Here is a 23,762-nt window from a genome sequence, read left to right on the forward strand (position 1 = left end):
TAGCGTTTTCCACGCGTTTTTTCTCTCTTTATATATATAAAGAGAGAGAGAGATATTTTTTGTTATTTGTTGTTTTACAAAAGCAATTAATAAGAGATGCTTTTGATCATTAATATTTAATGAAACCATCAAATGGAATCAAGAAAATTAATTGGAAAACAGAATTTGAATTTGAGAAGGAAAAAAAATAATATTTTTTTTGTTAAACCTTTAATAAATTGCTGCTTAATATTGTATGCTTCATAATTCAATTAATTAGACATGCTTTTTGATTAATAAAAATGTAACTTATTTATATTTAATATAACTTCCTTTCTTTTGAACGAATCGTGAAAAATATTTAAGCAGCAAAAAAATTATATAATAACAGCAAAACAACAACCTAATTTAGTCGCAATTGTCGAAGTCATTTATGTTAATCAAGCAACAAAAGAAAGATAGAAAATCATGCACTGCTCGACTAAAAAACTTCAGTAGCCCTAAAGATTAATCTAAATTTATTTATAGAAATAAATTTGTCTGCTTGAAAGAACAAAGAATATGGTAAGCAAGTTTTTATAAAGAATGCATAATTAGCCTGTATAACCATTTCATTAAAAATAAGACATTCTTTTTCTTTACGAGAAGTGGTTTTATTTAATTTTAATATAAAGGCATGCTGTGTGTCACGGCAGTTAAATCGGTGTCTGTCATGGTAAAAACTTAATATCAAACCTAGGCCTATATTGTGAGTTTGGAAAGTTTAGAGAAATGCTTCATAAATGCACTGTAACTAAACCTATTAGGTTTTAGCCTACTACATTTACTGTAGATTTAGTTGACTAAAACTAAAAACAATTCAGAAGACTAAATTATGACTAAAACTAAATGGCATTTTAGTCAAAAGAATATGACTAAAACTAAATCAAAATTTGGTCCACAGTGAAATCTCTCTGGTATATGATCAATGGCTAAATTTAAAAATTTAGTCATTGCTAAAAGACCACTACCAGTGAAATTATTGTACTTACAGAATGACAACTTACTACAGAGGTTAAAAGCCTTGCTAAAAGGTCCATGGAAAGATCTTGACCTACTTCTTGCATGAATCAAACCAGCAACAGGCTGCTTACCATCCCTGCAAATTACACTTTACCACACAACTAGCACTGCATACTGTGCTAACAATTCTGATGATGTGTTGTGCACCTCTTGACTGGTTAGACCATGAACTATATAAAAACAGTAGATAAATTGCATCTAAAGAACCGTGAATAACACTTGTGTTTGCACGAATCCTGTGCAATGGCAGCCGAGAAAAGACCAACATTCCCCTAAATGCCAATGATTAGCATTTTCCCACAATTCAATTAGCACGCTTGTCAAGCAAAGAGGGGTGAGATCACATTGCCCTCTGTTTGATCCAGCAATAGTGCCTAACAAACACATTTCAATCTGATCGTGAAAATCACACAGATCCAGGTAAGAGCCTCCCGGTTTCTGTGTGGGGGACATCAGGAGGATCTTGAAGAGTGTGTAAAAAATGAAAAGTGATCCAGACAACAGGAAACCACAGGGGTCACTCCCACTCGTGGAAGGAAGACAAATCCTTTCAATACATCACCATACAAACAGAGTGAAAAAATGACATCTCATTGTGTTCCAGCCAAGTACTTGCTCTCCTTCACTCTTTCATATACTCACTTTTCATTTCCTCCTCCCTCCATCTCCCGCTGTTACATTATGGCTTTCTGTCAGTGGATATACATTTTTTTTCCCCCGCTTCCTCTGCAACCTCCAGCATTTCTCTTCTCTTGCTGATTGCAAATCATGTTCTCTAATGGACTGAGATGCTGACAGCTAAAGGTCACCTGATTCATGTCCCAGCAACAGCTGGATTACGACGGAATATTTCCCTCCCGCCCCACCTCACCGTACATTTTTCTCTTCGTCCCTCAACTTCCTCATATTCAGAGAGTCACTTTCTCTCTTTTACTCATTCATCCACTCTCTCTGCCTTGCAGGCACCACTTCCTGTGCTCGAGAAAATCACATTAGCGGGTGCAAAATGAGCAAGTAAATCAGCAAATAAACCTACTAAAACTTACAGGATCATCTGTTTACTGACTGCTCACAAGTACGTTTCAGTCCCCGGAGTAAAATGTGAGACCCAATAAATAATAAATATATACATAAAATATATACAGTACACACACATATATTATGTACATAAAAACTTTTATTTTGGATGTGATTAATCATTGCCCAGCACTAGTAAAAATCTTTTTGTTTCTTATACAATACATAATAAGAATTATTCGAACATCTTATGCAGTGAAAGCCCAAAGTTACTAGGAAGTGGCTCAACATTGGATGGGTTTCCATCCAAAATTGCGAATTTAACTTGTGCGCAAAATTTTATATTGCATAAAACATTTGCGAATGAGTCAAAGAGAACATAACTGTCACTTCCTGATAAACTAAATATCACTAAATAAAAAAGCTACTGAATATAATAATATATTATATTAATGCCATTGCGCAAATTTGCATGACTTTTTTGATGTACATAAGGGAATTTATTCCATCTCTTATTAACACTTTCATTAACACGTTTACTTTAACACTTTATCGCACAAGTCAAAAACCACCCCAATCGAGAATAAAAAACTGTCTGTCATACAGCATTTTGGATGTAAGGAATTGTTGTTAAATATGCCCTCAAGAGACAATCCCGCCACAGTAAATAACAGAGTGAAGAAAAGAAAGAATAGTGTGCAAAGCATTTTAGGCAGAATTTGAACAAAACACACACACACACCAAACAAGTGTGAAATTTGGTCTGGATTTTGACAGTTTAATGTGCAGATAATGCTCCAATTGAATCTTTGAAGAGCAAATGCATGCCTCCATGCCTGGCCAATGACTGCATGACTGTGATCTTCAGTCGTTGAACAGACCTGCTTCTTCCAGAAGCTGCTGTGTGATCTACTAACAAGTCAACAAAGCTCTTGTGAGTCATCCATCATGTTTAAGCACTGATATGGAGTGTATCAACGTCTGCTGAAATGTCAACTCTCAAATAGAGGCTGAAGAGCAGTCAGTACTCAGTCTATCACTGGAGTCACTTTAAACCCAACCGAGTGAATCACAAGGGCTTTCACCACACCCCATTTTGTGTTCTTTTTGTGCTTTTCACCATTTGTATTGACAGGGACAAGATAAAGAGAAGGAATGGGACCAGGAAATGTCACATCCCAGATCTGAACAAATGCTTCCTGCACAGGAAATTTGTCTCTAGACCACAGCTGTTATTAACTATAACTATAAAACAAAACTATGAACATTTATTTTTGTCAATTTGATCATGAAGCTGAAATAAATGTAAAATAAATATTATATGAAATTGTTTAACTTAAATGAAAATTAGAAATGTTGCCATGGCTGACATAGAAAGTTTAAGCTTTATTACTAAAATTACTTAAAGAAAAAGAAAAATGTAATAAAATGTAATTAAGCTTAACTCAAATTTTAGAGATAACTGGAGAAAAAAAAAGAAGAAAAAAAAACTTTCAAATTTAATTTAATGAAATACTTTTATAAATTAACAAATAATAAGCATATAAATTTGACAGGACAAATTAACATTCACTTTTGTTGCATGGAAAAGAGCAGCACACACATTCTAAAAAAATATCTCATTTTGCTTTTCACAGAAGAAAGCCCACTCACTAAAAAGAAAAATGTATGTGCACATGCTAAAGTTGCATTTTCAGCTTGTTGCACATGCAGGGTGAGATAGTTTTAACCAACAATGACCCCACTTTTCCATGCAAAAGAATGTAAATCTTTCTCTGGAAAACAGAAGAGATCTGGGAGCTTGTTTTTAAGAGGCCTCACATTAGCAGAGATCCCATCTCCCTCCTGCTGCTCTCAGAGAGACTGAGACAGAGAAGGGCTTTTGTGGGCTGCCTCCTAGGGCCACTGACACGGGATGACTGACGGTCCAAGCGGGCACAGCTGAGAGCAGGAAAAGATTAATGTGCTTCATATGAATAGTCCATTAAATAAACATTCCCAAACATAAAGCCGCTTTGTGTCAATAGAGATCTGTAAAGTCACTCAAGTGGGAGTATGGCATTTCTAATGTTTAGGAAACAGACACTTCTTGTGAACAAATCTGTAAAAAATTTAAATAAACAATGGAAAAGGAGTGAATGACTTATCAAAAAGTACTGTGCAAGTTAAAGTAATCTTTAAGTGATGCAATCTGTTGGATATCACTATGGTACTTAAAATATACCATGATGCTATATGATAAAGAATTTATTAGGTTGAGCTCTAATATATATATATATAGACAGAGAACGTAAAAGTGCAAAGAAAAACATTCAAAGTCTTAATTCTATTTTAAGTGTATTATTTTAAACATAATTTTTAATTGTTTTAAACTAATGTATTGTCAATATTATTTCGTGTTGTATTTAGGGCAGGGCCATAATTCGATAACGATAATTATCGCAATAGAATTTTCCTAGAAAATTTAAGTTCAAACTGCCACATGGTTCGAGCTCACTAGAGCAGATGTGTTTACTCGATCATGCGAGCACTAAACAAAGCTGTGAGATCCAGTGCTTGAATACCGCGATAAAAAGCGATAAAAAAAAGCCAAACAGGAGAAACACTGTGGGCAACGAGACAGCCAGAAGGCTTTTCTACACGTCACCATCATTTACCATCAATTTTCTGTTACAATCACTGCAAGGTATTATGGCAGAAATTTGGGATATTCACACTGAATTTTAATACAAGAGTAATGTTAATTATATTACGTATTTGTGGTTAAACTATAGCATGTGTGTATTTATACTAAATGTATAAGACTACGGTTTTTCATACAAATAGGCTACCTAAAAAACATATAATTATACTTTTACCATGGAACTGAGGTGCTATATGTGTGCTTTTAAGTGTGTTTATCAAGATTTAAATGTATGCTACTATGGGAGACTAATGCTTGGTGACAAAATATGATATTACAATTAATATTATAAGGCAACCCAAATCTGTTTCTTGATTTGAAAAAATATATTACTCATTAGAACATGTAGAAACTAAGAAATTATTTGTTTCTATTTAGATATGTATTTTGTAAAGGAAAATTAATGGTCTGGTTACTAAAACTTATCGACATCCACTGATATGAAAAAATCATATTATAAAATAGAAAATCAATGCATTTATAATCATGCTAGATGTTATGTTTCTGTAAAAGTGGTGCTGGAATCGGCTATTACATTTGGTGAATGATTTACTAAAGTTTATTTGCTTAGACTTTCCTAGTCAGGCATTGCTAATGTGTAACCGATCGTACAAATTATACATCAGGTGTTATGCAATTTCTCTGTGCAAACAAACTCAGGAATAAAGTGGGAAAAGCTGCATGCAAGCTATCTTGGAATTCTAATGGCTGAGTTTGGACTCAAACAGGGCTTAATAACACAGCAGGGGTTTCAGCAGAGGGGGAGCGTCTCTCACTCCACCGCCAGAAAAGCATCAAGGCAGAACTCTCTGCAGACCGAGAGGCATGCTGGGTAATTCCCGAGAGGCTTTTGTTGAGCAGCGGTCAGATGAGGTCTATAACAGGTTCCCAGGAGAAGGACACAGAAGAATCGGTAGCCCGCAGAGGATGTGGAGCAGCAGAGAAGTTTGGGAAAAGTCTCCTGCAGATGAGGAGTGAGAAAAATCAGCACCTCTTCATTCATTTGGATTCCTCCTTCACTCGGGCCCAAACTCCAACCTGTCTCACTCAACTCCAGTGAGTCAAAGAAAGAATCTAGCTTCTCTTTCTCACTATTCACCCCTCCTCTCTCGCTCTCTCCTCTGCAGAGGCAATAAATCAAGCCTGTGCGCTCTCTCTCTCTCTCTCTCTCTCTCTCTCTCTCACTTTAGCAGATAACGCCGCACGGAGCTGCCAGCTCAGTGGAGTTGTCGACAGCATGGCCATATCAGCAGAAAAGTGTATAATACGGGAACATTATGTGCCATTATATGGTCCCCACAAATAAACTTTCCTCCCCAGTTCAGTGCTCTCTAGAGTGGGGCAGCACAGGACACTGGGAAGGGGTGGCTAGGAGTCTTAAGCCCAATTTGGACAAGACTAAGTAGTTTTGTCTGATGAGGTCAGGTAAATTTGAGTTTTAAGACATGCATGGATAATTTTTATTCTGTCAGGATTTAAGAGGAGCAAACTGTTTTTCCGGCTAAATCTTTTCACTTAATTTGATCTCCATTGAATGCTGTAACTAATCCTGTCAGGTGCATATTCTGGATAAAATGACAACAGTGCTGGCATGGCATCCAACATAAAAAGAAAATTTGAGAAGGAGGTTCATAAAAGCCACTGTAGAAACAATTCCTTCCCTTAATTCTATACACAATATTATAATTAAATAATTACACATAGGAACGTAACAATATCGTGATATCGCAATAGCAAAACTGTCTCAATATTATCGTAGTCACATGACTAAATGAAACAATAGGTATTTTGGGCAAAATGTGTAGTTTCTAAAATATATTTAAACTTCTTATTTTAACATAAATGTCTTTAAAGTTGTGTTTTGGGCCATTATGCTTCGGCACAGTATCTGTCAAACAAACTAAAACCGAAAACAAAATATGGCTTAATGCCTTTATCAAGTCTGTTTACGCTGTGCATTTCAAAGCAAAGTGCACACTTCGTTCAGGCAATCAGCTCATGATATGGTGTTTTCTGCACCTCAGAATGACCCACGTTTTCAACGTTCACAGTGAATGAATGCAGTCAACATTTATTTCATGTGCTGCGAGAGTTTAGTGCACGTTTGGGAATGCAAGAGCCATCAGTTTGGCTTCATTTTTGTGGCAGATAATTACAGGATCTCACTAGAATTGTAGTGAGACGATTTTTTTGTAAGACTGTTTTCACCGAAGCTGGAGTTTTCCTTTAAAATAAAAGCTCCACTGCCATTTCCGTCAAAATAAAAGCTTAAAAGTGCACTATGAATTGAAATTAGGAAAGAGATATTGTAATTTCCCTATAGTGTAAAGCAAATCTAATATATCTATGAAATATTAATTTTCATTTGTTTCAGAAGGCATTTGTTTTACAATATATGGCTATTACTGTCATTGTTGTTGTTATTATAGCTAATCTAATTTGTTTGGTTTCCTAAAACATTAGTGTGTACGTAATTTAGACTGATACAGTATATTGCACATAAAAAGATGATCGAGGTAAATTAACAGGTAAATTCAATTCACAATTCAATTTACTAACGTAAGTTTTCTTAATTGAGAACATGGGTTGGAGCTCTTAATTTTGAAGTCTCAAAGTGCATTAGTTAGAATAACTTGAAATATATATTTTTTTTTTAATGAACATAAAAATTATAGCATGGACTTTCATACTGCATTATCACTGTGTCATAAGATTTTGATATTGTTACATCCCTAATTGTACCCAATTTAAATTTGAAGTGTATGCAAGTGCCATACATCTCCTATAACACTTTTTTTTTTCTGATGCATTCATAATCATTACTTATTCTGGTGCGTTTTGTAGCAAACCTTATCCATGCACTACATAGGCAATTAAACACTCATTAATATGATTTATGGTTTATTAATATAAAGGTGTGATTAGTTGGCTAACCGCTTAACATGAACAACTACTGGTTGACCAGAAAAATATTTAATCAAGGGGCAGCCCTAGAAAAGACACATTCTTGGACTCTCATTCTTGCAGCACCAATTCACTTCAGAGAATCCATTGGTAACCAACTTTATTAATGTCAATTTCTCCAAATATGTTCTGATGATGAGAAAAACTTTTGGATAGTACGAGGGCGAGTAAACTTACAGCAAATGTTCTTTTTTGAGTGAACTTTTAATCACAGAAATCCAACCTCAATAATTAGAACTCAAACATTGTTTAGAAAATGAATAACATCTGGACTGTGCTTTAGGAACTTTTAGCGCATTTCATTGCACACTAACCAACTAAACCAATGCCATCACTGCAACTTCAAACTACTTTCTACAGCTCCTAGATGATGTTTCGCAGATTCACTGGATACTGATCCAATACTACTGTGAGGTGCATTATTTATAGATACACCCTTGACTTCTAATAAACATTATCAAAGAGCATCAGTAGGTTACCAAGAGATATCTTTAAAAATGGATGAATCAATTTGACAAATTTTACAAAGACACACACCTTGCATGCATACAGAGGGGCTGGGGGTGGGATCAGGAAAGGTCCTCTATCTAGGATTCGAACTCGGGACTCCTGTACCTCAACAACGCTATATGTTGGTGCACTGCCCACAATGCTATTGGCGCTGACATCTTACCAAAAATATGATAGATTTTTATTTTTTTATAATCATCATCATTTGTTCCCAAAAATATAAAGTAAATAAATTTGCCATCAATTTCATCATCATTTAACAAAAAAGTATTTTCTATTTACGATTTCATCAAGAGCTAGATCACAAATGTTAAAACATTAAAGTGAGAAGCACCAAAACACTAAGATGCCCAAACATTGCTAAAAAGGGTGCCAGAATTTTTATAATGTTTGTAAAACATCTGTTTATAAGAAGGAGCTTGTTATGCAAATTGTGTGGTTATGTAAATCCTCATTAAAGTACTGCTTGTTAAGTGGGAGGCATCTGTACTGAAAATCAATAACCTGTGCTTTTATAAAATAAAATAACATAGCCGCAAGACAAACTCATGAGCATAAAGTCATTATTAAGAAAATTCTGTTGTTTTGCACTTAGTCATTTACCTACAGCTCTGGTATTATACATATATTATTATGGTGGATAACTAACTTGTACCATATTTGTGAGTTATAACACTCGGTAGACAGACCGGTGTTCTGCTTTGGGTCTGCTTTAAAAAGAATTACCTTCAATACGCAAGTGATAGCCTAATATACGGTCGGCAGGCCATTATTACTAATAAACCCAGAAAGGGGTGATCAGGATCTCTTGTATCACACTGAAGGTGTTTATAATTCATAATGACGCTCATGACATGGCTGCTTATCAAAAAAATACATAAAATCACTTAAAATATAAATATGAGTTAAAATGTTTATTATTGTACTTAAAGTGGCCGTAGAGAATACATGCTACTGTATTTTACTGTTATTATGGTAGGTTTTAGAGGGATGCTAAAAAGAATTTCCAGTGGTTGAAAAGTCCAAATCAAGTAGGAGTATTAAAACCTTTTATGATGGCCATGTTCATGCAAACTCTGTTTTCACTTGTAAAACTTTCACCACTGTCTTGATGCATCATGGACCGGTTTCCGAGAAGCCTAGGATATTCAACATTTTTATACATAAACAAGTGCTAAAACAGTCTCCTAACAAAATTTAAGACACCTTCTTCGGCTATGAGTTGGGGGAGGATGAGAGTCTTTATAATTCTGAGGCAGAACTCGTGGCTTTGCAAATTAAGGCTCGGCAGCAAGCCAACTCACACGGGGAGAGTGGGGGTCCTAATTATGAATTATAAAAATGTTTGCTAATTAGTCATTGCGAGGCAATTTGTCCACAGCATGCAGAAATCAATTTGGTGCCATCGCCAAGGGCTTTACCTGGCAGCGTGGCACACAATGAGACTTCAAAGCCTGTCCGTCATAATGCCAGCAATGTTTCGGAAAGGGCTACACCAGCCAAAACTAGAAAAGTAAAGAAAACTGGAACAAGATTCAAAATCAAACAGGAGGGAAAAAGATGTAATACGAGCGAAAGGCAGAGATGAGCAGCGAGATTTTTTTTTTTTTTTTTTTTTTTAAGCAAGAGCATTTTGTAAACAAGGATGTAAGATGAAGAAAACTGCACACATAAAAAGCGACAGCAGGAGAGAAAGAAAGAAAAAAGACCAGAGTGAGCACATGTTCAGTCTAGCATTAGCAGAAGAGTTGTGTTCATCTTCATGTATTCATTTATGCTAAACACAAAGGGCAGGCTGAAGGGTGGTCAAGTCCTTGTTTATTAAAAAGCCATTAGAGATAGAGGAGGCACTGAAGCGCTCATTCATGCAGTGCCGACATTAGGTCCAGCTCAAGGGCACGTTTCTCTTCACGGGCCACAAGATTCATATTATCAAACAGCAGTCAGGCACTTGCAAGTAAGTTAAGAAACTGGCCTGGCTGTGAGGTAAAACAACAGAAACTCACACACACACATCATCATTTAAAAAAATTAAAAGTGACCAAGTGTGTCATTTTCTAGCAGTTAAAAAAAAGGCGTTCCACTGATGTATGGTTTGTTAGGACATGACAAGTAGAGTCCTGCACGGGTTCGGGTACGGGTTCGGTGACGGGTGACCCGCAAATTTGGCTGAAACAGGTGACAAATATCCAACTGTGTCGGATACGGGTACGGATCGGGTCGGACACAGGGGAAACACCGGTCTAAACACGGGTTCAATTTATGACACCATTTCAAAATTTGTGTCATAAAATTATATTGCGCATACAGCTCAACTAACACGATCGTTATAAAGGTGTTTAAACAACAATACACTTCCACTTGCATGTATTTGACAATCGGAATATCAGATATTTCATTCCATAGCTAACACATTTGTGAATATGGGCCTAATCTAGGCTATCCAGGTTTTTTGTTTATTTATTTTTTTATTGCATCTGAAAATGACTTTGTGCAACTCATTCAAATGCACGCTCTGGCGCAGATCCGCCTCTCGCGATGCTCAGCTGTGAACGATTTAAAAAAGGGTGCACTCGACTTGAAGCACAAACCTCAGACGGTGGTATGATATGATTCACTCTTTTGTTGTTCTGTTTTGTTTCAGGATCAAAAATACAACAAATGAAAGCGTTTATCTGTATTTCCAACTATGCATATACATTCATAAATCAGTCAATTATGAGATATTTTAGGCTATATTTTATATGAGGGAAATAGACATGCATGCATGCGTGAAACAAAAAATATTAAACTTTTAGGTAGCAAAATATTTTTTAGTAATTCTGTCAATTACACTAAGGTTATTAGCTACATTGTCTGCTTCTTATTTATTAAATACGGGCAATTGATTGATAAAACATTGATCAAAATTAAGATAAAATGTATAAAAAATGAATATCTTTTAAAAAGAGTTTTCCATAAATAACTTCTGTGTGACCTGGCAATAAAATTCGAAAAAAGGTGTGTCTAATGTGATTGGCTGAACTGATTTGATTGCGGGTGCGGGTCGGGTGTCGGTTCTATTTTAAGCGGGTCAGGTCAGGTGCGGATTTTAATTAGTGCTGCTGTCGGAAAACGGGTCGGGTGCGGTTTTAAGCACTGCGGGTACGGGCGGGTGCGGATTTACTCTGATGACAATATTTGACTGAGTAACAACTTATGCACATTTAAGCATTGCCAAAATTATCCAAAAATAATGCTTTTTAAACTAAAAAACTTGAGTTTAATAGCCTCAGATCAATGAGTCCTATGACCAATCAGTTCCAAAACTATAGCGTAATTAGAGACTTGCAAGCAATTTTTACTGGTAACACCAAATTAGGTTAACCATTTTCAGCACAGCACAAGGCATTAAACTCAACCTGGTATCACAAATATTAATTCTGTAAGCCATTAATAATGCATTAACAGCATAAAACACAGATATGTTATTGCAAACAACAGCAGAGAACTTAAGGTCAATGTCATCTTTACACACGTAACCTTACATTCATAAAGAACACAAACATTCTGTGCTTCTCCGGGTAAGCACTTTCTTTGCTGGAGCTCAGCGTCCTCTGCTAATTTTGTATGCTGATCCTAAAACACCGGCAGCCCGTCACGACCTTCCCTTGAACTACCCTAGATCAGTTCACACACACTTACAATCTCTGTTAGCACTTTGTCTTCGCACAGTTGAGATGTCAGATGACAAAAAAAAAAGCACACACTCTCTGAAATGTGAGTGATAGCACCTCTTAACGCAAGACTTTCTTTGAAAAAAAGCAGAAAAAAACAGCTTATCTAACAGAAACACTATTGAACGCTGTCGAGCAATTACCGAATCTCCACAGACAACAAGCAGAAATGGGCCAAGATAATCAGCAAAGAACGAGGTAAACAAGAAGCTTTTCAGTAGTCCGTGCCAGTGATATGAAAACGGCTTTTCATCCTATAATAGAAATTAAGCGAAAAGGCATTCTTTGCTACGATACCCGTACAAGGGATGTGCAAAGTTACATATTTTCAGTCGTTGTGTTGCCTGACTGACTAGGAATCCGAATACAATTAGGCTGGTTTCAAGTTCACTGGTCATGAATTAGACGTTTATTAGTGGGTATTTACATGAGTTGTACACAAATTGCTGGACAAAGCATACTAACATCGAATAGAATGCATATTGTGACATTCTTAAAATGTCTTTTTATACATGGCATTTTAGATAAATAAATGCAAAAGAAAAGGCAGTTTCTGTCAATGGTAAGTTTTAATTAAGAATGTTTGTGATTGCGCTGTGTAGTCTATTGTGCAACAGTTACACGACTGTTAAAACAAAAATACAGTGCATGAGCAAACATTTAGGTTAGATAAATATATTTTTGAATACCCCTCATATGACATTTCTCACAAGAAAAAAGCCATTTTTTCTCACAAGAGTCACCTAAGGGAAGTCGTGGCCTAATGGTTAGAGAGTCCAACTCCCAATCGAAAGGTTCTGAGTTCGAGTCCCGGGCCGGCAGGAATTGTGGGTGGGAGTGCATGTACAATTCTCTCTCCACCTTCAATACCACGACTTAGGTGCCCTTGAGCAAGGCATTGAACCCCCAACTGCTCCCCGGGCGCCGCAGCATAAATGGCTGCCCACTGCTCCGGGTGTGTGTGTTCACTGCTCTGTGTGTGTGCACTTCGGGTGGGTTAAATGCAGAGCACAAATTCTGAGTATGGGTCACCATACTTGGCTGAATGTCACTTCACTTCACTTCACTAAGAGAGGAATTCATTTTCAAAAATTGAAATTCAGGCCCTGAATAAATGACTAAAAATCTTGATTTGATCATCATTATAAATAATTTTACATGAAAAAAAGAAGGCTTTAAAAAGATCGGTATCAGTGACCGGATCGGCAGATTCAGCATTCTGTGACAAGGCGATCGGCCTCAAAAATCCTGATCGGAGCACCTCTACTTACAGCCAGTGACATCTTTATATGTGAGATTAGGCTCACATTGGATTATTTTTTAACTTGACCTGCCATCTTAAAAATGCAACACATTTCATAAGGCTCAAAAACAGTATGAGATGTGACGGCACAGAGACATGAATGACTGTTTTGACAGTGCCTTCAAGTGGATGAAATTAAAAGCTCAACTTTTCTGAGATGATTGTATGTCACACACTTACATAGCATTTTTATTTATGCAAAAGATATAAAAAATTAAAGAAAGATATCTAATAGTCAACCTCACTAGTTGTCTAGTCAGCTGTAGGATAATTAGTCAACCATTGTGTCTCAACCCCTAGACCCAGCATATCTAATTGTGAATACAACTTGAAGATGAATCATTCATAACACAATGGAAGTAAAAATGTGTAAAAGGACACAAAACATAGAGATCAAACGTTCTTAGAGCTATTTGTTTGTAAGCACGGGTCTCTTGATTTTTTTTACGGTGGGCGGGCAAAGATTCCGCATTACCACATAACAGACTTTGAGCAGCCTGTATTTAATCCACACTGATCTGATGGGATTAACACATCGAGGTCAGGCTGCTGCTATCAGGCCTGCTTCCAAGCGCTTTTTCTTACCGGCCCAGGAAAAACTAGCCTGTCAGAACCTCCGCTTTCTGCTCCAAGCAGACCTGGAGACCGCCAAGCCATCTGGCTCATACTGCAAGAGCCAGAATCTGGGTTCACACGGAGAGCTGGAGGATTTTATAAGCTCTGAGCTACTGACCTCCAAACCACAAAGATCACACAACCGCTAACCACATCAGACTATAATTTGTGGACCGGCAAACCAATATGCACACACTCTTAAGCAAAGGGCTAGACCTATAACAGACACAATGTGGCTTTCTAGTCCTCCTAGCCAAATATGGAGAACAACATCTTCAAGAACTGACTGTTTTGAAGAACATCTTCATGCAATATCTTTACACCAATGGTGCTTTGTGCTCCACACATTTGTCTCACTATCATCTACTGTGCCATATTAACCACCAGAACTCTAGAGTACCTCAAGAAAACAAGTACAAATTTACATCAGTCAGAATGAATACAATCTGATTTCATTCTTTTTATATGAACTTTTAACACTGCAATGTGATTCACATATTAGTTTATAAACAAATCTTTTAAAAAGCCATTGCAATTTCATCTCCGGAGCTACTGTAAGTATTATTGTCACTTCTGCCTTGATGGCTTAACTAAAAGAAGGCTGACTGTCTCATTCATTGACCAGTTTGCAAGACATGAGATGTAAAAAAACATAAATGGTATGTAAACATATACACACCAGCACTGTGCATTTGAGCAAGGTATTTTTAAAAAAAAGTGTTCACCTAAAAACAAAAATGACAAAGAAATTGTATATGTAAATATGAGACTTCTATGTAATATGCCTAATGCCTTCTCTAGTGAAAAAGTCTTGTCTGAATCAGGAGAGAAATATGCAAAGACCAAGCACTGTTTACAATCAAAAACAGAAGCTACTTGTGGATTATTGTGATGCTTTAATTAGCTCTCATTCTGACGGCACCCATTCACTGCAGAGGATGCACTGGTGAACAAGTGATGTAATGCTAAATGTCTCCAAATTGATGAAGAAACAAACTCATCTTAAATCATGGACGGTCTGAGGGTGACTATACTTTCAGCAACTCTTTCTTTTTGGTTGAATTATTCCTTTAATTCAATTGGGAAACTGGTCCATTCAATCGGGAAACATCCTCAATTATTCCTGTTGCTTGCATAATATTCCATGCATAAGCCCTTTCAAGTTTTAGTGATTAGAGTCCAATTGCACATCTACAACCTTCAACCTACAGACAGTGAGTGTTATGATGACCAGTCCACTTACACTGACTTCAGGTGCAAAAATCTACAGTGATCCAGGCTAAAGGCATAAGGTTTCGAAAAAAAACATTCATCTCAGGAAAGCAGCTGACCTAGCAAAAGTCTAAATAACATAGACTAAACAGAATGTAATTGTTCCATGACACCATGATTGGAGACTGTGGGGGTGTCCTGTACGTACACCAAAAATTGTTATTCACAATACAGAAGGCAGCCAGTTGTCCATTAGTAGGGCCTGCCATTTTAGAAATTACAGTAAATCTTCCATGAAAATACATTCCCTCTAATGTTCTAGTCACGCTTGGGGTATACGGTGCGGCCCATATCCATAAAGCCACAGTGTGGAAAATTATCTTGCCTGTTTGATTAGACACTGACACCGCTGAAGGAACAGGAAGAGATGGAGGGAGAGTGAAAGAGAGAGAGGCTGAAGAAATGAGTGTGGATATATACGAAATTAAAAGAAAAGACTGACAGCAATACTGCAGGATTTTTCTGTGCCTGTTTATTGGACTGTGACTCAAAATCTGCTGCAATATCTTTAAATAGACAGGACATAGGGAAAAAAAATGACAGTAGGTGCACACAGCCCAGAATCCTCTCTCATTGCTCACACACATGCACAGAAAAACACACACGGGCACTTTATCAGAAGAATACATACTGTATTTATAGATAACACATACAGTGAGGTCCAAAAGTCGAAGGCCACTAACCAAAATGCATTTTTTTTTTTATTTTGTAGTTAATACATTTGTTTCATTACTGCCAACAGAAGCTGAAACAAAATAAAGTAAAAAAAACAAAAAACAAAAGATGACTTCTCTCTTTTATTTTTATATTCGATTAATGTCATGATATCAGATTTTTTTTAAGTTGTCAACACCTTTTTTCAAATATTTTCTCTTATTTTCTAAATTGGATTTTCAGTGTGGTCTAAGACATCTATTTCATCTATTTTTTAAAGTAATTAGATGACAATTCTTTCTCCCTCCATAATCTTTAATGCAAGCTCATAAAGGCCTAATATGATAATTTGCAAATTACTCTTTGCAGCTCACAATTGCATGCCAGTATAACATGCAATTTCATTTTCCCTCTAAATAATCACAGTAAATGTCAAGTATAACAGGAACATGACAACGTGGTCTGGTACCCCATCGGCACCTTGTCATTTCAAGTTAATTGTGTCTGCTTGATCACTGCGCCAGGCCTCCTAACCAGGATGACCCCCAACTGGGATTCTATATTCATCTATGATGGCTAGAAATGAGAAATCAAATAGATTACTTGAAGAGACGATTCAACCATAAATTAGAATTATGTTATGAAAGCGACAGAACAGCCTCACAAAGTAGCAGAAAAGTGTCAAACAGAAACTTTCACGGTTCTTTTTGAAGCCTGACAGCCAGTGGTCACATTCAACTTTGCTGTATAAAAAAAAGGCAAGATGGATTTTTTTCGTACGGAGCCCCACACATGGCATACAGAAAAGTAAATAAAAAAGGCTAAACCGTGCGCACGATTTACTATTTCATTTTCGCGATTTATAAATTGTCCACACGATTTACTTATTCATTCCCTCGATTTGCTAAATCGTGTAGTAAATGGAGGGAATGAAATAGTAATCGTGTGCACGTTTCAGTACATAGAGGGAACTAATTAGTAAATCGTGTGCACGTTTTAGTACATCCAGGGATCAAATTAGTAAATAATGCACACAATTTATTATTTTTTTTTTTTCTCACATGAAGTGTGGGATATGTATTTTCGAAATTTGAAAAGTCATTTTATTTTTCGGGTATTATGTAAGAATGTACATTATATTAGCAAAGTTTTGTTTTTTGTTTTGCATGTTTTTATTTCATTATACGGTTAAATGTAATCTTTGGCAAATCTCAAAAAGAATATACAATTTCCATACTGTGTATTATGTTGCCTAATGATTCCTAAATTCACTTTTGCCATTTAAAGTCATTTTTAAGTGCTTCACTGTTCATTTGAACAAAATCAAATTTTAATATCAGTTATCAGCCATAACATAAGAACGATTATCAGCTTTTTATCTAACAGAATCATTGCATCTCTGAGCAAAATAAGTCTAATAGCAGCCCCTTTCACCTTTTCTTACTGAGAATATCGGCCAAAGGGCAGACACAGACCCTTCATTAAACAGATTACATCCTATCTAGAGCAGCAGGGCCACAGACTAGTAGTCAGCCACTGGGGTGGGTGGGTGGGTAAAACACAGCCGCTGGTGACTGACTGCATACAAACATCCGGTGGGAAACATTCTCACAACCACATGAGACGTCACCTCTCCTCTGGTCTCCATTCACTGATCTGATCAGAAACCCCTGTGCTTCATGCCTGAGAGCAACACACACCACTCGCCAGATGGCTTCCTGACTGAAACCGGTGCCTCAATGAGAATGTGGTGATACACATCTCGTTAAGCAATTAAAATGCCCCCATCGCTCTCCCACATCCATCAGGTCCCCGGGGGAGCAGCATGGCGTGAATGCGATTTGGAAAATGCGACTCTAGAAATCCCAACATTCCGAATAAGACCTATGTGTAATTAAAAGCTTGTCCTTTGCCAAATAAATGGCCATGAAGAGGAGAGCGGGCATCGCTTCCAAAATCCCGCTAACCGAGAGAGATTTAAATGTAAACAAGCCCGTTAAACATGTCTAACAAGCATGCAGATTGGCACAGCTGTCAGATGGCTTCCTGCCTGTTGGTGGGAATGGCGCTGGCTTCCGTGAACTGAAACTCACTGGACTGACAACAGGTGCTAAACTCTGTGCTGTGGCCGCCCAAAGTGCACCTAATCTCATGAATAAACAATTAAGGACTGAAGAGGGTAACAAATCTTAAAATACAAAAGTAGTGGTCAACCAATATGGATTTTTTTGAAGGCCAGTACTGATATTTTAGAGAGTATAGCATAATGCAGCTGATGGCCAATAAAAAAATTATATAATATATAATATCACACCATTTAATTGGAAGACCATGAGCCGAACAAAAGACCTGAACCGTCAATCCAGTAAATTAAAAATCATAAATAACTTCCAATACATAGCAGCCTTGGCGATGTGTCGGTCTACCTCTCAAAAAATAATTTCACCACCATTCAAAATGTTAAGTAAACGTTCAAATTAATTGTCAACATCATGACAACACCCATAATAATTAGAGCTTCAGTCTGCAAGTAAAATGATAGCAGATGCAACCAATCAACAAAGTGTGATTCACAAGCAAATGACCCTTATGAACGGTTCCTTTTTAATGAATTACTCACAAAAATGTAAATTAAGTAGTTCCACATGCTTCTGACAATAAAGAAGGAAACAATTATTATTAAAATGAACACACATCCCTGTGAAAAGTTCAGTGATGAACAAAACTGTCCATAGCAAGACAAACAGCCCATCAGTCCTCAGCAGCTCAAAATCTCTACAAGAGATTTCACGGGTCATAAACAGTGCAGCTTTTCTCAGCCTCCTTTGTGACCACCATCACGGCTCAATTGGCTTTTTAACATTTTTTATTCATCCTTTTAATTCTCCTTAAGCACCCAATTTCTGAGCATTTTTATAGATCAAAAAAACTCCCTACAGCTTCAAGACATAGCAATGAACAAAGTTTCAATTCACCCTACATTGGCCTTTTGAATTCACTGTAACTAATGTAAAAAGAGCACTTGATCTGTGCAACAAAGCAGCATATCAAATCCGAATTATCTACGCACAGTATTTCCCATCTAATTATCAGAATAATGCAGATATTAAAAATGCGAAATGACAAAACTCCTCTCACCTCTTTTACAGCTGACCCTGTGCTAATTTCACAGACAAAATGAACATGTACACATGCGTGATGAATTAGGGGAGAATAGCACTGGTGTGGTCTGTCTGCCTTTATCACAGGAGAGATTAATCAAGGAGAGGAATGTGCATCCATATCAGTGCTGCATTCCTAAGGTCGCCAAAAGCAACAAGAGTAATGGCATCGCTGTGATACGAGGGATGTTTTACACTCGAGGGGATGTTGGATCTAGACTGTGTTCTTTCAGGAAGAGGAGTCGGGCTGGTGATTACTTGCTAAATCTGATCTAATGTATTAGACTTTGCAGAGCTTAGATAATTTAATCTGCAAAATCCTATTAAAAACTAAAACAGTCTACGTACATGGCTCTGAGATGGATTTCACATTATTGCAAAAGTAAGTATAACACATTTCACAAACCTACTCCAATGCCCACTAGCTGTGGGTATAAAGGTAATTAAGCCATGTCTTAACCAAAATACAAAACAAGACGACACTGACTACCAGTGGCTGGTTATTCCTGATAAGACGACTGCTATGGAGTGTCCTGATGTGGTGAGTCTGTAACCACTATTCTGTCAGCCAAAGTTCACTACAGTGTTTACAAGTGACTGTTTTGCAACACAGTAATTTTCCACCTCCATCACTGGAGAAAACACAAACATCTAACACAGCAAGTTCTGTTTTCCACCTGAAATCGAAGGACAGGCACCACGAGAGCTTTACCTTACAACACTTTAACATGGTAAACATAGTTCTGTCCAAAATTCAATAAATTTGTCACTAGGTTTGAGCCAATACTACATTCTAGATGCTGCACACTTTCTTACTTGTTTGAAAGAAGTTAGCTCAAGTAACAGTTTCTTTTCTGAATTTTTACATGTAGTAAAATACTATGCTACAGGCCTCATATGGTTTCCATGTTCATTTTTTGAAAGACTGATATCCAGTTTCATGTAAACAGAAATCCAACTAGACTCAACATCACTGGGCTATCCAAACTTGAAATTGTTAACCGTTTGTCAGTTTCATCCCCAGGTAAACTTAATCCTGGGTTATCTTGTTTCATGTTTAGGTTTCCGATTTCTCACACTGTACACTAACGACCCTTGGTTTTAAGCTCTTTGCATATTTATGATTTCAAAGGTTTGAGGTGGGAAAACAGCACGCATTCTATAAAAAAAAAAAAAAAAAAAAAGAAAAACAGAAAAGAAAACTATTGCCCACCGTTAATGTCACCAAGTACATCTGCTGTTCTTGTGTATAGTCTGCTAAAACACATGATTCTTTATCAGTAGTCGCGCCAGCATTAGCTAATGTTCGGCATTTTAACCCTTTCTCTTAAGAGCTTTATCGCGCTTGAAAGTTTACGCGACAAAGCCTACGTAAGTGCGTGAATATTTAATGACATCACTATCCGTTTACGTTGTAGCATCTCTTGTAAGGGTTAACATATAGGGTTAAAAGCAGTGCTAACCTGTACTGGCATTTATACAAAGTTTTAAAAAAGGTTAACCCAAATGTAGTATGAAAAGCCAATGTAACCAATGAATTTATGCAAAATTGTATAGTCTTGTATAGCGCAGATGAGGGCAAGTGTTATTCTGTACTCGCTAAAGTTCTTCTACACTGGTTGTGCTTCAAATCTCTTTGTGACTGCACACGCCTATGATGCCCCAAACGTTTTTGGTTAAGAGCTCGCGGGGTTCTGAGACACAGCCAAACACTTCAGACAAAACAATGCTATACAAGCATCACCTTTGGTTTTTCATCCTGTTCTCCTTTTTGTTCAAAACCCCTGGTACGCAGTTGGTTAGTTCGGTCCAGTCCGCGTGTAAGCCACAACTCCATCCGGTGGAGAACCGAGAGAAGAGCCAGGTCTCTTTCCTATTGGGTCGGTAACAGGTACACTTTTTCTGTCCCGGTCTACAGTCGCACGGAACCTCCAGCCTGACATTCTGGACCAGGTGCCTCCCGAACGTGGTGCCGCCGGTCTTCTGGATGTGGAGGAACACGATCACATCTTCCCCTTTGATTTCAAAATCCACAGTCCGCTCCAGATCCCTGATGGGGAAATAGTATTTCTTCACGTAATGTGGATCAGGAGTTGGGAAGAGATCCGCATCGTCTTCCAGCATGTACCCGTGCGGAGAGCCGAAGTTCATCATCCCCGGAGCCACGTACTGATACAAAATCAGCATGAACAGAACCGAGCCGACAACGATGAACAGAAATTTACTGCTCCTCTCAACCATGTTCCTTCCAGTGAGGAGGTTCATGTGTTACCATTTCCCGGTTGACTGTTTTTTTTTAGGGTGTCTCCATATATAAACACACGGCAGTCAGTGCATCGCGCGCGGAAAGTGAATCGTCAGACACTTTGGAACAGGAAGGGAACGGTCGGACTCATTGCATCAGAAGTGTTGCAGTACACGATCCAGTACTCCGCGATCTCCCTCCGTTCACCACTGTATGACACAGTGTGTTTAAAGTCCTCGACACATCGCTCTGAAGCTCCTCCAGCAGCGTGCACAGCGACACCCACTTTCCCAACACGCGCGCGCTCCACTCTCTCAAACACAAATGAGCACAATGTTTTGTTTCTAGTGAACGCCCGCGACTCATTCTGCATTATGATATTTCTTTAAACTCAACGCCGTTTTATTCCCATGAAGCAAATCAGCCAGTGCCTCCTCAAATAAATAAATAAATAAATATTGTAATAAATAAAATAAAATAGAAATAAATAAATAAACAGGAGAAACAATCAACAATAGAAAACAAAAATTGAACAGGTGCATCATAAATCTGCCTGAATGCCAGTTACAAAGTCTCCCACACATCTCACTATTATCACTTTAAGTCATGTCCAAATAGACATTAATCTTGAAATGACTCAAATCATGCAAAGAGTTCATTTGCAAAAAACTATAATTCACACTTAAAAAAAAAAAAAAAAAGAACTGACTGCTGTGCAATATTTTACACGTATACCGTGTTCTTAACCCTAAACCAATTTTGTCACAAAAGCTGGTATTGTCCATTGTCATGATTTACAGCAGAAACCGACAAGTGGCCTTTTCGCATGCGGTGCACATTATTCTGGCCACAAGGCTGCTAGTCACTTCTAAAAGATGTGCTAGCTGAGGAGTTTTGTCAAAACTGATTACAAATTATGAGGATGGATCATTTTGACGCACTTGAGGAAACTGTGATATCTTATTGAGAACATAAAAGCAAAATAAAAGCTGAAACGTTTTCACAGAACCATACTAAAGCTGCACGTTACAGTGGAGAGGGAAAGGCTTGAGTGTAATCACAAAGCTTGTTAGGCGTCTAAAAGAAAAGTAAATGCTACACTATATAAATGATAAACAGACATGAGGATACAATCTCAGATAGCCAATAGGTTTTCATATGCTTTATATGACCACTGCTGTGTATAGCCACTCAAACTGTTTTATAGTGCTGGCTGGGAAATTCAATTATGTAACAATAAAGGGTGTGATAATACACATTTTGTAAGATTAACTTGCCTTGAAAGAAAAAAATGACAAAGTCCAATAAAGTGTAAAACAATGTTTTTAATGTGTATAAAGACTGAGAGACCACTTTTAACTTGAAGAAACAGTGAAACATAAAATTAACAACAGAAACGATTAGCTAGTACTCATCCTGCACTCCTCCACCACAGCTAGTGGGCAGTATTGAGAGCTCTGCTCAATTATACAGTAGAGATCTGTAGTATAACATTGACATTGACTTTTGATTTTGCCTCACGAATGTGCAAGAGCACCATGCCTCTTAATTTTATTAATTATATATTTATGTGGGTAATTGTATGTACTAAATTTCAAAGAATTTGTTCAAAAAAGCAGGCAAAAAGAATTTACTGTATTTTTGAATTCTGTAAATTCTAATATTGATATTATATAAACAGATTTCACAGACATTAATTCTATTTTGTCATCATATGAGAAAACTCACTGACACTCATGCAGAACATAATTCTACTAAAAATATAAAACTAATGCTTACCATTACACATTACTTAGCTAATTCAATAACATTAGTCATTTCCCTGACTCATATCTCTCTACTCAGAACATGCTGATATTGTACAAATTAACTCAAACAAATGATGTTTGCAACTTGCTCGCTTAAATACCGCAAGCCAAATTAACATATTTTTATTTACAACTTCTGCAGCGGCCCGAAGAAAGCCTGTCATTTGATATCATGATTATTGCACCTGGGGACCCACTGCATAATGAAGCTATGGAAATGCTGCTTTGTGGCTGATCATTTGTCGCCAGGGAGTTTCACTGAGATGAATTGTAAAGTGTGTCCTGCCCTCTGGTTCTCTTCTGCAGATAGAAGTCTAGTTTCCACATGGTGGACTCCATCGTGCAAAACTTTTTCACTTAAGTACATTTCTCCATTGTTGCAGCAGTTTCAAAGCGTAGTAGATGCTTCATGTATGCATTTGTTGAATACAGGTTAGCTAGTTTATGTACAGTTGTGCAAACAGGGATACTAGAGTGCCAGCTATCATGTATAATATGTGATCAATATGCAAAAGATATTTCAATGACATTAACCATATGTAGAAGCATTAAGAATTGTTTACATGTAAAAACTAGAATACATTAGACAACTTTTAAAATCTGAACTAATTTAAATTACTAATTACTAATTAAATACTAGATTTCACACTCTTGCTAACTTTGTAAATGGTTACAGAGATAAATAGGAATCATAAATGACTGAGGATCACACACAAACATTTTCTTTCTCCATGGGATGACACTTTGTATTAATTAAAATAATATGTATATAT

The 23,762-nt window shown here is 37.1% G+C and overlaps 1 protein-coding gene across 1 annotated transcript in view; it reads right to left on the minus strand.

The window, feature by feature from the left end:
- Nucleotides 1–21,471, minus strand: part of hs6st1a (heparan sulfate 6-O-sulfotransferase 1a) — a 116,090-nt gene extending 94,619 nt beyond the window's left edge. Inside the window, exon 1 of the mRNA XM_052547944.1 lies at nt 20,681–21,471. Within this exon, the coding sequence (XP_052403904.1) occupies nt 20,681–21,201 (521 nt within the window). The 5' untranslated portion in view covers nt 21,202–21,471. The remainder of the gene's footprint in view (nt 1–20,680) is intronic.
- Nucleotides 21,472–23,762: the final 2,291 nt, after the last annotated feature.

This window comes from Carassius gibelio, chromosome B2 (genome assembly GCF_023724105.1).
Source record: "Carassius gibelio isolate Cgi1373 ecotype wild population from Czech Republic chromosome B2, carGib1.2-hapl.c, whole genome shotgun sequence".
Lineage (NCBI taxonomy): Eukaryota > Metazoa > Chordata > Actinopteri > Cypriniformes > Cyprinidae > Carassius > Carassius gibelio.